Source organism: Scophthalmus maximus, chromosome 10 (genome assembly GCF_022379125.1).
Source record: "Scophthalmus maximus strain ysfricsl-2021 chromosome 10, ASM2237912v1, whole genome shotgun sequence".
NCBI classification, from domain to species: domain Eukaryota; kingdom Metazoa; phylum Chordata; class Actinopteri; order Pleuronectiformes; family Scophthalmidae; genus Scophthalmus; species Scophthalmus maximus.
In genome coordinates, this window is record NC_061524.1 from 3,252,501 (window position 1) to 3,269,304 (window position 16,804).

The window sequence follows — 16,804 nt, forward strand, 5'->3', positions numbered from 1 at the left end:
ACTGTGCCGTGGTTACTGACTCCAAATGGATCCAGAATGCCCCCCAAGGTTATTCATTTAAGATTCCGACTGTATCTACTCAACTTCAAACCGGCATTATTGGTAAATTTGGCAAAGTCATTTGCGTAAAACATTAGCCCTCTGTCGCAGATTTGTCCATGCAGCTGAACCTCTTCATGTTCGAGTACAACGGCCGGAGCGGCTACCGACTGAAGCCCGAGTTCATGCGGCGGCCGGACAAACACTTTGACCCCTTCACAGAAAACACGGTGGACGGCATCGTGGCCAACATGCTCTCCGTGAAGGTAAAACAAGCGGCCGGCCGCAGTTTCCTGTTGCTCCACGGACACTGAATTTAGCATCTTACAATGTAACACTTGGAATTTTAGAAATAGCACATGTAGATATTTTTACTGAACCTCTGCATGTTCCCGCAACCCTCACGGGGATACGTATCACTTAGTGTATTCTGTGAACTGTCTATGTTGAAGAAAATGTGTGTCTTCGCTCACCGGCTGTGTTTCTCATGTGTCCTTGCGACCGTTTCGTGTCCCAGGTGATCTCGGGCCAGCTCCTGACTGAGAGGCGCGTGGGCGTGTACGTGGAGGTGGAGATGTTCGGGCTCCCCGTGGACACCCGGAGGAAGGCGCTGAAGACCAAAACCTCCCAGAACAACAACGCCATCAACCCGGTGTGGGACGAGGAGCCGATCGTCTTCAAAAAGGTGGGACGCGGCGACGGAGGGAAGACGCTGGGGATGTGGAGCAACCGAGTAAGAAATCCAACTGCACACTAACGCGAGCTCAACTCTCGGAACACAGGTGATCCTCCCGACTCTGGCCTCCCTGAGAATCGCTGCCTTTGAGGAAGGAGGGAAGTTCATTGGTCATCGGATTATCCCCGTTTCTGCCATTAGACCCGGTACTTTGTCTCTTGTAGTCCATAGTTTGAGTTTCTAGAAGTTGCACTCTTGTTTTTTATTCTGTTCATTTAAAGAAATTTAGTTTAAATTCGGTACTTTGGTAGAAATCTCTTTTTAAAACTTTTTTAAAAGAATAGAGAAGCAAAATTGACTTCTTCTTTTTTATACATGCAAATGTTCCTCATTATTACCTTAATCCCTAACTTGAAAGAAGATGAACATATGCATGTTTCTTTTCCTTTTTTTAATTAACTTTAATGCCTGTGTAGACTGTAAATCCACGACAGTCTTTTTCTACCTCCCTACTTTGAGACGCATCCTGTTTCGCACTGATTTCAAAAAGGCCTGTTTTTTAAAACAGCTCACTGCTGCTTTGAGAAGTGTCCCTCACCACTTTGAATGAAATAACTGGTCATTTTCTCTTTGGGAAACTCGTCATTACATTACATGTGCGTGGCGGATGTTTGCCGCGCTCTGCTTCTTTCTCTCTCTCTCTCCATCTCGTAATTTTCACATCCCTCCGTCTACATGTTTTCCTTCAGGTTACCGTTACATCGGCCTGAGGAACGAGAAGAACCAGTCTCTGATTCTACCGGCCGTGTTCGTCTACATTGAGGTCAAAGACTACGTCCCAGACACATTCGCAGGTGCAAACAAATGCAATGAGTTATCTCACGCCACATCCACACCAATAAGTTTTCCTTCGTAAAAAAATGTGCTTTTAAAACTAAAACCATCTCTGTTCACGCAAGCGTTTTATCTCCGTCACATCCCCGTCCACATACTAACACACCTGGAGACGGCATGTGTGCGTACCGGTGTGAACAGGGAGCAGATTGTCTTCTCTGCACTTGGTTGCTTAGTTACAGAAAATGCTACAAAGGAGAAACAATAATGGTGAAAGAGCACGAGCGGGGACGACGCAGTGTTCTTTCGGGCTTCCTGTTTGTATTTATGCGGTTCTTCGTATTTCCCTCCCCAGATGTGATCGAGGCTCTGTCCAACCCCATCCGATACGTCAACCTCCTGGAGCAGCGGTCCAAGCAGCTGGCCGCTCTGACTCTGGAGGACGGCGAGGAGGACGTGCAGCCTGAGGTTCCGTCCCGCTTCTGCTGTCCCTCGTCTTAAAGTTCTGAACGTGCGACTCAAATTCATGTCGGGTGTTTTTCGTTCTTCAGGATGAAGCCGACACCGGTGCGGAGCGCAAGAGCGACCCGAAGTCGTCTCCGCTGGAAAATGGACTCAGCCCCGCCTCCGGTCCTGCGGGACACACCCCCATCGCCATGACGCCCAAAGCCTCCGCAGCCAATCAGCAAGCAGCTGCTTCAGGTAGCATCCACCCTACGAACGACAGGGACGCCCACGTGTTCACTGGAAGATGCCTTACCTCGATGAAATCTTAGACTATTTTAAGTTTAGTTTTAAAGTTTTGAGTGGTGCTAATAAATGCTGACGGTGCTTCTGTCCTCTCTGTGTTTTAGACGCAGCCAAACCTGCAGCGAAGAGTGAAGACCTGGTTTCGAGTGTTTTGATAGGTCGGCCATTATTATCAAGCGTCTCAATCCCCACGGAGGTGACAAGCGACGCCAGGGTTTAAAAGCGATTCTCTTGTGTGTTCCCACTTGGCGGCGACAGACGTCCCCGTGTGCACCGTCGACGGTCTGCAGCAGTCCAAGGTCTACCAGAAGGAGCAGCGGCGTCAGTTCAAGGAGCTGAAGGAGTTGGTGCGACGGCACCAGAAGAAGACCTCCGAGCTGCTGCGCGAGTTCAACAACAAGTACAAGAAGACGGCCAGACAGTGCAGCAGGAGCCGGTACACACACACACACGCACGCACACACGCGCGCGCGCATAATGTCTTCCTGTCACAGCTATAACCTTTTGGTCTTGTCTCTCATCTATATCGGTAATTTCCCGTGTGTTTGTGTATGATTGATGCTTCGGTGTATCTACCAGGGGCTCGTGTTCGGACAGTGAGAAAGACGAGCGCCTGCAGCAGCTGAGAGACGAGCAGCAGCAGCAGCTTCTGGCTCTGAGGCAGGAGCAGTACTACAGTCAGAAATATCTGCAGAGAGAACATATCAAAACGGTATGGTAGTCCCATTATTATTATTATTATTATTTTTATCATCAGTACCCTGACCTGAACCCGAGAGACGATTTTTCAATGCTCTCTTTGTGTTGCCGGCAGTTTCTTTGACATAGGAAGTAAACAAAACAAAAAGAGGAAATGAGTGTCAATGAGGAACAGATTATTAAAAAATATATATATTTATCCGTTACCAGACACGCGAATCCCGGCACATTGCACCTTCATGTTCCTCTGCACATGAGTAAATGACGTAAAGTGTGACTGTTGTTGCTGTTGTTCCCTGCAGCTGACGGAGCGACTCAGCTCTCTGGCTGAGGAGAGTCACAGCGGCCAGATGAGGAAACTCAAAGACATCTGCGACAAGTGAGAGTAAATGTCTGTGACTGAAGTGCCCAGGCTTAGTTTGATGTTTGTGAGGAATGCGAGGTTTTGCGTTTCCCCTGAGCTCCTCCAGGCAGCAGCAGGTCGTTCTCTGCAGTCAGAGGTGGAAAGAAACAAAGCACATTGACTCAAGTTCGATTCTGAAGTATTTGTACTTCTTCCAAACAGCAATAAAGTACAAAATACAAGACATTTATTTCATTAAATCAGGGGGTTTCAAACCCGTTGGCCTCGCTACCGCGTTCCAGAAAGCAGAGAGTAGGTGGGGGAACATTTCGGCGTTCATCTGTTCAGTTCCACCAAGTTGTGATTTCCACAGATTTCCACATCACAACTCTTCATCTTCTCTCCTCTCGCGACTTCTCCGATTCGCCTCGTAGTGGATCCTTGCAGGAGCCTGCACCTTCGATTGAGTCCAACTAGACTGAATGAAACTTCATACTTTTAGTACTTATGGACTTATAGTTAACTACTGGATCTGAATACTTTTTCCACCACCGCTTATATAACGGTTAAAAGGCATCTTTATATGACAAAGTTATGAAGCTGAAGAAAAAAAAACACTTTCTCTAATAAGTGAATAATCCCAGGGAAATGTATATACGCTTCAGTTTACTCCAAATTGTTTCAGTTTCATCTAAAACCAAATGCTGTGACAGAAACTGTCTTCAGTTTTTTGTCCTTAAAAATGGCCTTTGTGCTCACATTTCTGCTCTGTGTGATACTTCATATGAATTATTTAAGATTTTTTGGGGGGAATCTGTCACATTTTCACCGCCTGTTTCCATTTCTGTGTGCGCAAAGACTTTTACCCAGTGCAGGCTGTCACAACTTTGAATTTTAAGAAAAGCGCAGTGTGGGGTTCCCCCCCCCCCCCCCCCGACCGTTCGCTGTAACGTCTCTCCTCCCGCCGCTGTAGGGAGAAGAAAGAGCTGAAGCGACAGATGGATCGACGGAGAACGGAGAAGATCAACCAGGCGAAGACCAAGGAGAAACATCTGGCGGAGGAGTATGAGCCACATAAACACAACAACAGACACTGCCCCCCATATTTATCCACCACCTCACCGTGCAGCAGATACCTCACTGCAGCTGCACAGATTAACCCGCTCGGTTTTGTCAGATTAAACCGAACCGAGCTCAACTGCCTCTGTCTGTTTTTTTTACCAGGGAGAAGATGGAGATCAATAAGTCCTACGTCAATGAAGTCGTTCAGAACATAAAACGGGTGAGTGGGGGCGGTGTGATGGATCTGGGTTAAAGGAATGTTTGATGTTCTCTTCTATAGAGTCAATACCGCGGAGGCCGTGATGAAAATGTTATGGATGCAGCACCAACGTCTTTGCCACGATAAAAAATGCTTCAGGAGGCCGGGGTTTTTTTTCTTCTTTTTTCTCTTTCTGTCTCCAGCTCGAGGAGACGCAGACGAAGCGCCACGATCAGCTGGTGGAGCAGCACAACGAGCTCCTGCAGGAGGTGCAAGAGCTGAAACCAAAGGTAGAAGACGAATGCTTTGTTTTTGTACCGAGTCCTGCACCTGCCGACCACTCAGAATATTCCACGCTTGAATTCCAATTACAGAGAGAGAGATGTCTTATATTATATACACGGGGCTTCGAGCTGCTGCTGCTGTTGGAGGCTTCGCACCCACACAGTTTAGGATCAGTGCCGATGATGTAACGGGCCCTCTGGCAGCCGTACTGGAGCCGCTCGAACGATGGCGGTGTTGGCCCGACAGCAGCTGGTAGCTTTTCTAAATGTACAGTCCATCTGTTTCCACAGTCGACAAATAAACAAGGAAACTTTCTGGGTGATTTTTTTTATTTTTTTGGTCATCACTGATGATCTTGACATAATCTCAGTTTTGTTTGTTGAGCGGAATCTAGTGACGCCGGCCCCAAAGACCTCTCTTTGCCCTCTCGTCTCTGTCCAGCTGCAGGGCGCCGTGGAGGCCGAGTTCCAGGAGAAGTTCCAGCGTTTGCCGGGGGAGATTCGAGACTTCCTGCAGGACAGGAAGACAGAGGTCAGAGGTCACAGCCGGTCCCGACCGTCGACGCCGCACGAAGCTCTGTCCGAGGACGACTGAAGAGGGAAAAGTGTTTGGTGGGGGGGGGGTCGACACGACGGAGAAGAATCAACGAATCGAGGGAGTAAAACAGAAGAAGTGTTCTCACCGTTATGAAGACTGTTACTTTTCTTTTTCATGGAGGAATGCTTTAGCATTTTTCTATCCCATCCTAGCATGCACTTTGCTGTACGTCAGCGTTTCATCAAAATCCATTTAGTTATATTTATTGTTATTTTGGCAGACAACAGAAAACCTGTACTGCATGACAACCCTGTCTATCTATCTATCTATCTATCTATCTATCTATCTATCTATCAATCTATCAATCTATCAGTCTATCTATCTATCAATCTATCAGTCTATCTATCTATCTATCTATCAGTCTATCTATTTATCTATCTATCTATCTATCGATCAGTCTATCTATCTATCTCTGTTCATATGTTTGAGGATCAGTTAACAAACATCAGACTAACTTCTTGTCTCTGTTTTTTACATATGCACTCGGAGAAACGTTGAACAATCAATATGGATCATTTTTATCTTCTTATAAGTCACTGAGCTGACGTGCTGGTCGACAATGGCCAGAATCACAACTGCATTTTTTTGTTGTTAATTTATTATGTTTATTTATTTAATTTAAGTTCATGATTTTATGTTACATCAATGCTTCTGATGTCTTTTAATATTTAGAGAGCCCAGCATCAGGCTCTTTATTTTTCCAAGTTTTTCTTTTTTTGTTTGTACTGCACCTTGTTGGGGATTGTTCATTGGTCATCCACAGAGTAAGAATATGAGCTTCACATAGAATATGGTTCTATCTGAGGCTCTGAATATTTATGAGCACATTGACACAATAGTTGGAGAGTGAGGAAATCATCTGAATATAGTTATTTTAAAGGTGGAGACTCGGAAAAGACCTGTCTGTACTTTGTATCGTAAAAGATTTATGCTAAACTGGATCAATTATTGAGTCACTTCCTTTGATTATGCACGTTATCAATTTATTTATTTATTTATGTATTTTATGAGTTTTAGGGGAGAAAAACAAATCTCAAAGATATTTAGATTATATATATATATTATATATATATATCAGCATGCCAGTTAAGACGTTTTATGGATTTATGCACCGTCAGACTTTTACTTCCATTATGGAAAGGGAGACATTTTGCACTGAAATATTACGTGACTGTTTTACTTTCTTCAATAATCAAATCAAATTTTATTTCATTTAATATATAAATGATATGTTCTCTGACCTGTAGCAGCAACATCCCAAAAGTTTCCCCTCGGACTCGTGGGTCCTGACAGTTGATGTCGATGTGGACGGGACCCAAAGAGCTGCATGATTCATCATTGTCCTGATGTGAAAGGTGTTTTAACATAGATATTATTATTATCACTGATGGATATTTATTTTATCTATTGTTATTTTTAATGATAATTAAGTGACAGGAGCATCATTTATCAAGTAAATGTAAATGTGAAAGTTGTTTCAGAATGAAATGAGTCAATACTTTTTTGTAAAAAAGAAAAGAAAAAAACAACGAATGGAGCTCGTCACTCTTTGTTTGTACAGTGATTCTTCCAGAAAATTAATTGTGGGAACATTTTTCCATGTTTTTGATTTCTTCCTCTGGACTTAAAACAACTACAGCTGAGGCTGCGTTCAACAACCTTTTGTCAGGGAACCTTTTTTCTCTCTTTAAAGTCAAGCCACGGTTGATGGAGTTGAACAAACTTGGCCTCGGTCTGGACCTCACCTCAAAGGTACAGTAGCTCACACCGCACATTTCACGGCAGTACACAGACTCGGCTGCTCACTCTTCATGATTCACCGACGGATCTGCTCAAACAAACGCTCGTGGTCGAGGTTCTGAGGCAAAGTTCCCCCCGGTTGAACGCAGCCCCAGCTCTGGTGATGAAACTGAGCATGCTTTATCGTCCTGGATTTTCTCTGCACCAATTTGTTCCAGTTGTTCCTTGGTTCTGCTGAATGCTGATTTAAGACCTGAATGAAAGACTATTAAAATGATTTGATCTAAAAAAATAAAAAAATAAAATGTAGGTGAGTTTTTAATCTTCCTGTGTTTGCAGTTCGAGATCTGACCTTTGTGTCTGCGAGTTTGATCCCATCCGACACAGGTGTGATATTTAATTTGACTGTGACTTTGTGTGTGTGAGCAGGATGATGTGGGTTTTCGCAGAGAGGCGCTGAGCTTCAATCATTTTGTCAGGTTGTCAAGACAAATTCAACTTCCACGAATTGTTCTTTTTTTTAATCAAATACAACAATAATATTGAAATTAAAGATGCATGAATCAACATTTATATAACATGAATGATGATCAGTTAATTATAAGTAATGTGAAAGGTGTTTTTTATGTTCTTTTATCATGAATCCACAGATTGGAAAGAGAATATCTCGGCAAATATGAATTATCTCTGTATCTATATAAAGCTTTAACAGAGGTGTAAAAAAGGGGGAGTGAAAGAGTCAGTGGCCATTGTTTTTGGTCGGAAGGAGAAAACTATTCTCTGTTGGCCAAACTCTCACAGACCTTTATTAATTAATAGCAAACTCTTTGTGTTACTTTAAGTGCAATGTACAGGTTTTTTTTTAATATCATAGGGTGACGTGATCATTTATAACATATGATCATATGTCACCCCGAAAATGGGAACATTTGGATGTTTTGGAAAGATTGAACATCACAAACAAAACCCAATAAATCATTGTTTTATGGTGGGATTAAATTTCTGAGATGAATATCTAAAAGTGTTTTTTTTTTCCGATTACTCGCACCGCACTTGCACTTCCCCCTTCTATCCAGCGGGTGGCGGCAGCGAGCCGAGAATGACCTTCCTCCGTCGCCGTAGAAGAAGAGCCGCAGCCTCTCAGCATCAGCACCAGTCCGAGACATCCTCCTCCTCCTGCTCCTCTGCTCCTCCGCTCCTGCCTCCGTCCACTGCGGAACCACCGGCACCATCTCGCTCCCGTCGCCCCTGCGCCAGCGGCAGACCACCCAGCTCGCCATGGACAACACCGGCAAAGAGAAGGAGGCCATGCAGCTGATGGCCGAGGCCGACAAGAAGGTCAAAGCGTCCGGATCCTTCCTGGGAGGGATGTTCGGGTAAAAAACGATGCTCTCTCATTCTGTTTACCCCTCTCTCTCTCTCTCTGTGTGTGTCTGTCTGTCTCTCTCTCTCTCTCATTTCGGGATGGGGGAGGGATTCCATGCACGCAGGCCCCTCCGCAGCCTGACGAAGTGTTTTCTGCTTTTTCCGCGATATTGTTCCTTTAAATATTCCCCGTGGTGCGTCTCTCGTGTCCAGTGATGAGATGCGCAGACCTTTGTATTTAATCATCACAATGTTGATATCAGTCATTCTACATGCTGCCAACTTTCCCTCTGCGACATTTGTGTGTGCTTCTTTATCCAAGGATTATTATCGCAGCGCCTGTTTTCCTATAGTCTATAATAATAATAATAATAAATGATGAAAAAAAAACATCTGAGCTGTGATCGCAGATGATGTGGCCTGCGTGTCGAGGCCTGTCACGCAGCAGACATGTAGAGGATGCGGGGACATCGCATCCTGGTGATGCTGCGGGGATGCGGGGATGCGGCGAGAGGCCGAGCCAGGGATGACGGGAGGCGGGGAGCGCAGCGCAGTCAGGACGGTGTGCGACGAAGAGACAGTCGGTGGTGATTGATGCGGGGGTGGGTGTGTGTGAGTGAGTGTGTGTGTGTGTGTGTGTGTGTGTGCGTGCGTGCGTGTGTGCGTGCGTGCGTGTGGGAGGGGTGGATGTTTACAAGCAAAATGGAAAATATATAATAATATATATATTCTGAGACAGATAGATAGATAGAGAGAGAGAGAGAGAGATAGATTGATAGATACATAGATGGATTGATAGATAGATAGATAGATAGATAGAGAGATAGATATATATAGAGAGAGAGAGAGAGAGATAGATAGATAGATAGATAGATAATAGATGGATTGATAGATAGATAGATAGATAGATAGAGAGAGAGATACATAGATAGATAGATAGATAGATAGAGAGAGAGATATTGATATATTGATCGATAGATTGCCTGGCTGGCTGATCTATCGACTGACTAAGGCTATTGATCGCCCGAGGGCCCCGTTCCCGAAGCGATCCTTTTATAGTGATTCAGTATTGAATTGTTTTTGCACCAGAATGTCTTCATCGCTATATGATCAATACTTTGTTTTAAACGTGCTAATACGCCTCATTACATGCATTTTTGTTCTGAATGTTGCATTCAGAGGAATTAACAATAAATGTAATGAGGTGGAGACAGGATATGGTATTTTTACGACAAATGGAAAAGAACCAGTTTTTCAAAATTGCGCTGTAAAGACTGCACACTCATCGAGTCTGATGTACATGTTGATACGTACATACATACATGGTGTTGATGATGCACAGTGAACTGAATAGCTAGTGTTTTAAAGTGTTGGCCGCATTTTTTTTTTTATATGTCACGTTGGACTTATGTTTCATATTGCCCACAGCTGATCGAGAAAATAATCGACAGTTTGATCAATACCGGAAAACAAATATACTCCATTGCTCCCATTCCTGACATTTACTATTATTCCAATCACGCGTTTTGCACATTTTTAAATCTTTATCATCTAGAGTTTAATGTTGTAGATATATATTATATATATATATATTCCATAAATCAGGCAGTGTCCTGAAACCTGAGCACTGAACTGGGTCACATCTGTTTTCACCACAGAATCACAATGTTTTTTGAATGCGCCTCAGCCCCCGAGTTCAGAGACGGACCAAAGTCAGTCGGGGTCATCGAGTGATGCCTGCACAGTCCACTGTATTTCAGTCATGAGTAGTGGAAATGCATTAAAACAAATAAATAGAAAATTGTCTTCAATGAACAGAAACATTAACTTCAACTAAATAATGAAGGCGTATTGTATTTATTTATTCGTGGCTATAAAATGATGACACCTTGCCGTCTTTATACTTGTTGCTGCCGGCGATTCTATGTGAACCAGTTCATGCCTTCCCCTGCATACTAGTTTTTAAAATACTCGTTCATATTAATTTCAGACTCTGACAGTTTGCAACGTGAAAGTGGATGCTCGGAAAAAAGAAGCGCTTTTTTCTACGTTCAAAAGGCGTCACAAATTCATGAGGTCTAGAAGCTGCACTATAATTAGATCCAAATAAAATGGAATTTGTAACTTTTGATTTCCGTGTGTGTGTGTGTGTGTGTGTGTGTGTGTGTGTGTGTGTGTGTGTTACAGGGGGAACCATAAGGTGGAGGACGCCTGTGAAATGTACGCCAGAGCAGCCAACATGTTCAAGATGGCAAAGAACTGGAGTGGTAGGTGACACGTACACGGAAGAAGACGGACGCACACACACTGCACACACTGCAGAAAGAAAGAACCACAGTGCACCAATAAACAAACTCCCACACAATATTAATGATTCACCAGCCTGCAGAGAATATATTTTATGTACCGCAATAAGAGCTGTAAACATACACATACAGGGGATTCTTTTTTTAAATTGATTGACACACTGACGGCTGCAGAAAACCGACGTCCGCTCCAGCTGCGCCAATAACAGCAGCTCACACCGATCAACATTTAGCTGCTCGGATGTGTGTGTTGAGGAGTTCTGCTGCCGGATGTGAATCGTGAACACGGTCACGTAGATCGCTGAGAGTAAAAATAATAGTTTGGATTACATTTGCATTTGTTTAAGAGTGTGTGTGTGTGTGTGTGTGTGTGTCCAGCTGCGGGGAATGCTTTCTGCCAGGCCGCTCGGCTCCACATGCAGCTGCAGAACAAACTGGACTCCGCCACCAGCTTCGTCGACGCCGGCAACGCCTACAAGAAGGCCGACCCACAGGGTGAGCGAGCACTGCTGTCGCGCATGCACACACACACACAAACCCACACACTCACACTCACATAGGGATCCTGTGTCGAGAGGTTGGTTGGTTTTATCACATAATTGGGATGATTGTTGGATGGTTTTCAGAACGGGATGGACTGAGTGAGAGCCAGACTAAGAAAGCTGGAGATACAAATCATACTTTTAATCTCAACTGGGAGATAAAAACGTGAGTAGTTGGAGGTTTGCGGCCGTTTGCCTCCTGCTCCGATCTCTGTCAGATGTTCTTACAACAGTTGCCATATTCCGAATTGATCGGTGAGAGAAATTGATCAAATCAACGCTATCTTATGAGACCATCAATAAAAATAGAAAACAACAATGGTCCCAGGGAGGAACCTTGAGGAACACCCTGTTCGATGATTGTAAAATGTGATTGACTGGCCCATGATAAGAGACATTCTGACATCGGTGGTGAAGATATGAGTTGAACCAGTAAGTTGCATAAAGTAGTAAAATTGCATGAAGTAGTAAAGTGCACATATCTCAAATTTACACTTGTACCGTACCCGAGTATATGTACTTTTATACTTTTTTTATTTTTGTGCCACTGGACACAGAATCAACGGTGTAAGAGAATCTGACAGTTGGCAAATTTCAAATTTTGATTCTCCCTAATATATGTCATCTCATCAGCTGCTCATCTGTCAATCAGCTGTGCTGCCTCGTCACATCTGGACACGTTGATCCGTCAGATTATCGAGCCTGACGCTTCCCAGTGCTTAGCGACACACGTGGCGAGAAGGGAAAGCCTCGGTTTCACTTCCCTCCTCCACAGTGAGAGTCACGACCCAGAGGTGTTCTTTTCCCTTTTTTTTTTTCGACAAGATTAAAATGCGTCTCTGGTGCGCTCGAGGAAAATTGATATCTAGGTTATGTTGCGGCGGCTCTCCTGCCTCCCTGCGCGGCGCTTAATGAAACACTTCGGGTGAGCAGGTTAGTGCTCACCGGGGGGCAGGAAACTGAAGGGGAAGACTTTTAATTTCACTCAGAAAGCTTCAGCAGAGGAAGTTTTTTCCGTTTCCTTGTAACAGGTGTTATAACATGTTATCCGTCTGTTTCCAGAGGCCATCAACTGTCTAAATCAGGCCATCGACATCTACACTGACATGGTGAGATCTGCCTCGGCCAATCGAAACCGCCCCCCGCCCCCGACGGCCGCTCTCACCTGTGATTGATTGATTACCTGCGTGTGTGTGCGTGTGTGTGTGTGTGTGCGTGCGTGCGTGTGTGTGTGCGTCGGTTACAGGGTCGCTTCACCATCGCAGCCAAACATCACATCACCATAGCGGAGATTTATGAATCGGAGCTGGTCGACATTGAGAAGGTAAAGTGAGGCACAAAAGAAACTCCCCTTCTCGTTCTTAACGATTTATTGAATGTGTTGTTTTTTTCAGAATGAAGTGAACCGAAGACCTTTTTTATATATAATGAATGAATATAATTTACATTCTTGTGTGTGTTTTCAGGCCATTGCCCACTATGAGCAGGCAGCAGATTACTACAAGGGAGAAGAATCTAACAGGTAAATATGCTGTTTGAATTTCTGGATTTATAAATGGACACACTTACTGAAAATAGATAAGAGAATATTCATAAATAGAGCTGAAAATTCGTTTTTTTTTTTATTATTCTTTAATCATTTAACCTTCAATTGATGTCCTTCATTTCTTTAAGATATGTTCTAGAACTCAGGGAAACTTTGCCGTCATAAGATCTGGTCTGATCGCTGTTAGAAACCGGAGAGAGCATTTTAAAAGTGGTCAAACAGAGTAATCATCATCATCATCATCATCATCATCATTCATTTAATAAACTGATAACAGGAGTGTGTTTAAATGCGGTTTGGAGCTCTGTAATAGTGTTGGGCTTGTCAAAGTAAAATCTATGTAATCATTAGATTTCATGATAAATACATTTGCACACATATAAAAAACTTGACTATGTCACTACCTTGTGCTCCTGAAGCCTTTTTGTCGTGTTTGAACTATTTGACGGACGAGATTGTTGATGACTCTGGTGCAGTGAGTCACACCCACAGGTGAAACAATATTAGAGCATTAAAAAAAATTCCGCTTTTTTCAGTGGGTGCGGACGGAGCTGGAAACAAACACGTTAGACGTGCACTCATGTGTGTGCGTGTGTGTGTGTGTGTGTGTGTCTTTGTTTGTGTGTGTGTGTGTGTGTATTTCAGCTCAGCCAACAAATGTCTGCTGAAGGTCGGACACTACAGCGCTCAGCTGGAGCAGTACCCCAAAGCCGTTGAAATCTACGAGCAGGTAACAGCTTGAGCACACGCAGCCGACACAGGAGCCCTTCAGTAAACACGACTCCTAGTTATTACTGTAATATTCAGTCATTGTTGCAGCTGCTGGGATTTGAATCCAACTTCCTTTTCCAGCATTTTTGAGATTGTAGTTTGTGACGGTGATGAGTTTGGTACAGTTCATCTTGTTTTACGTGTGTGTGTGTGTGTGTGTGTGTGTGTGTGCGTGTGTGTGTGTGTGTTTCAGGTTGCTATGAACACCATGGACAATCCTTTGCTGAAGTACAACGCTAAAGAGTATTTCTTCAAGGCTTCGCTGTGTCACTTCATAGTGGACGAGCTGAACGCCAAGGTAACAAAACAGCATGTGCACACACACACACACACACACACCGATATGTTGCATTGTGAATCCTTTAATTTAAAGGACACTCACGCTTGTGTGCCTGTGTGCCTGTGTGTTTCAGTTGGCCATTGAGAAGTACGAGGAGATGTTTCCAGCCTTCTCAGACTCGAGAGAGCTCAAGCTGTTGAAGGTACATTTCAAGTTCCCGGCAAAGTTATTGTTGTTGTTGTTGTTGTTTGGTTGGCTTAAATTTAGCGTTTAGCTCCCGGCACTTGATCAGGGATTGACATGATCAATTCAAATTTGATTGAGAGGATTTTGATTGATTGAATTGCTCATAGATCCTTTAATCATGTCACAAAAACGGGATTACGTTGCTCTACGTTTGCACAACTTCAAAATGTGCATGAAAGATTGTTTGCTGCAGTATTATAAGAATGTTCATGTTAATGTTTATAACACCGAATGAACAAGGTTAGGAAAGCACAGAAAAATATTTCAGACGTAATTGCAAAGAGCGAAAGCATGTGTGTCTCCCACATTTCATTTGGTGGATTTAAAATTCCTTATAAAATCATTTGAAAAGGTTTTGTTCATCTCATTTGCCTCTTCCGAGAACTATCACTCTCTCAGAGCTCAGATCGTTCACTACCCCTCTGTGTTACTAAAGAAAAGCAAGAAGTAACCTTCACATATTGTTGCATTAGAAACTCCTAGAAGCCCACGAGGAGCAGAACAGCGAGGCGTTCACGGAGGCCGTCAAGGAGTTCGACTCGGTGTCCCGTCTGGACCAGTGGTTGACCACGATGCTGCTCCGCATCAAGAAGACCATCCAGGGCGACGCTGGAGACCTGAAATAGACAACAATTTAGAAAGAGGGGAGGGAGACGGGCAGAAAAGGGGAAGAGGGTAAGTAAAGAAAGAAAGATAAAAGTCTGGGGGGATTTAAGGGATGGGGAGGGTGGAACTGAGGGAGTTTACAGCTGTGGATATCAGTCTGCAAGTGACCCCCCCCCAACAAACTAAGCATCACCTTTACACCACCTTTAGAAGACCTCGTGTCCCCCGTCCCAAAGTATTGATCTCGTAACACTGGACAGAGATGTACTTAAGAGAGAATGAAAATATAAAAAGGTTGTGTGTGTGTGTGTGTGTGCGTGTGTGTATGCGTGTGCGTGTGTGTGTGCGCTGCAGTAGAGTTAAATGATAATATTTGTTGGGAAAGTGTGAAACTTATGTGAGATTTAAGGATATATGTAATTGAAAAAGGGATAATAATGTTATTTATGAGATTATCTATTGTCAATACTGGGGAAAAAAATATTTATTGTTTATTTATGGTGCTCAGTGTTACGATATGTCTTAATATCTTAGGTATTAGCCCCTCTGCTGTCCTCTTTTCTTCCCCTTTACCTCCTCTCCTCCTCGTCCTCCTTCTCTTCCAATGTCCCCCCCTCGTCCTCTCCTCACCCCCCCATCATCAACTCAACAATATCGCCCATTGTGGTTCTTTGTGTTGAGGCCAATGGCCGGTCGGTGCAGTTTGCCCGTCACTGCCTTTGTTTGTGCATGTCTGTTGTCATGTGGATGTCAAGTGTTCTCCGTGTATCGTGCTAATGTGTGAACAACATACATGTAGCCTGGTGTCATTTTTGCGTGCAATCAGTAAATATGTAACTCAGATGCCGAGTTGAAATAAAAACACTGCATCGCTCCTGATCTCTGACTGATCTTTGTTTTGTTTTTTCCAGGTATAGAATTTGGATATGCACACGTGGATCATAGTATATTCATTTTAACATGAGCCCAAAACGAATGAATATTGAGAGAGTGCTCTTGTGAGAGCACTGACAGGTTAGACATATGCACCCACACATATGTCATATAACATAAACATATACAGTGAATCTGCACGAAATGTATGCCTCATTATAATAAAATAAATCATAAACAAACAACGAACTTCTGAGCGATTGACAAGTGCAATTATATTCAACAACCACAAAGGGTGCTGTTGCATTTATCAACGAGGTTGAATCAGAGTAATACAGGTACCCAAGAGTGAATATTACATGTACAATACATACAAAGCTGATTGACAGTATACAGTGTAGCCTATGTATTTATCTCTGTGTTATTAATAGTACATAGAAGAAAAATGAAACCCAAACAACAAAGCAAGCAACGAAAAGGTTCCACGAAAAGAGCAGTGTATGGGCCACTGATGCTCTTCAGGAAAACAAATATTATATTTTTAAACAGTTTATTAACTGTTATTAAAATAAATACCAATGAAAGAGCTGTAAAACAGCTTGTGCGTCGATCAATGTTTTCCCTACTGACTACTCACCCAGCAGGGACGCAGGTCTGAAATGTATGATAATATATATATATGTAAAATATTAAGATATATGAATAAAGCACAAATAAACAAAAAAACAGCTGAATAAAGCACAAAACATCCACGGTGTTACGCAGAAAGTGTGCCCCCCCTTTGAGTAGTGTGCTGTGGCCTAGTTCCCTGTACCTTTGCTCTCTTCGCCTCAGATTAATTTATGGCACCGGAGATTAAACTTGCTGCATTAAAATCGATTCAAAATCAAGATGTATAATTATTTTGTTTTGCTAACACGTTGAGGGGTTTTTTTTACCAGTTGATCAAATTTAAACCAGAAAAAGTTGCATTGAATTTACGCCGGGGACACATTTCAACGCGACACCTGCAGTGTAATACCCACAGTACATTTCGGCAGACAGA

The 16,804-nt window shown here is 43.3% G+C and overlaps 2 protein-coding genes across 4 annotated transcripts in view; both read left to right on the plus strand.

The window, feature by feature from the left end:
• Positions 1 to 7,537, plus strand: part of LOC118283477 (1-phosphatidylinositol 4,5-bisphosphate phosphodiesterase beta-1) — a 34,913-nt gene extending 27,376 nt beyond the window's left edge. For both annotated transcript variants that reach the window (XM_047335051.1, XM_035605495.2), the window contains exons 19-32: positions 151 to 305; positions 557 to 724; positions 822 to 921; positions 1,465 to 1,569; positions 1,905 to 2,017; positions 2,101 to 2,251; positions 2,404 to 2,457; positions 2,558 to 2,735; positions 2,879 to 3,011; positions 3,301 to 3,377; positions 4,315 to 4,404; positions 4,566 to 4,623; positions 4,806 to 4,892; positions 5,329 to 7,537. In XM_047335051.1, the coding sequence (XP_047191007.1) occupies positions 151 to 305; positions 557 to 724; positions 822 to 921; positions 1,465 to 1,569; positions 1,905 to 2,017; positions 2,101 to 2,251; positions 2,404 to 2,457; positions 2,558 to 2,735; positions 2,879 to 3,011; positions 3,301 to 3,377; positions 4,315 to 4,404; positions 4,566 to 4,623; positions 4,806 to 4,892; positions 5,329 to 5,481 (1,622 nt within the window). In that variant the 3' untranslated portion in view covers positions 5,482 to 7,537. The remainder of the gene's footprint in view (positions 1 to 150; positions 306 to 556; positions 725 to 821; positions 922 to 1,464; positions 1,570 to 1,904; positions 2,018 to 2,100; positions 2,252 to 2,403; positions 2,458 to 2,557; positions 2,736 to 2,878; positions 3,012 to 3,300; positions 3,378 to 4,314; positions 4,405 to 4,565; positions 4,624 to 4,805; positions 4,893 to 5,328) is intronic.
• Positions 7,538 to 8,363: 826 nt separating this feature from the next.
• Positions 8,364 to 15,765, plus strand: napba (N-ethylmaleimide-sensitive factor attachment protein, beta a). Of its 2 annotated transcripts, XM_035605502.2 has the most exons (10): positions 8,364 to 8,600; positions 10,777 to 10,856; positions 11,274 to 11,390; positions 12,500 to 12,546; positions 12,684 to 12,761; positions 12,904 to 12,959; positions 13,629 to 13,713; positions 13,948 to 14,052; positions 14,168 to 14,236; positions 14,754 to 15,765. In XM_035605502.2, the coding sequence occupies exons 1-10, from the start codon at positions 8,503 to 8,505 to the stop codon at positions 14,904 to 14,906; spliced, it is 888 nt and encodes a 295-aa protein (XP_035461395.1). In that variant the 5' UTR covers positions 8,364 to 8,502; the 3' UTR covers positions 14,907 to 15,765. The 2 variants fall into 2 exon arrangements, with proteins under 2 accessions (XP_035461395.1, XP_035461396.1); XM_035605503.2 differs by lacking the exons at positions 8,364 to 8,600; positions 10,777 to 10,856; positions 12,500 to 12,546 and having other exon boundaries at positions 11,283 to 11,390.
• The last annotated feature ends 1,039 nt before the right edge of the window (positions 15,766 to 16,804 follow it).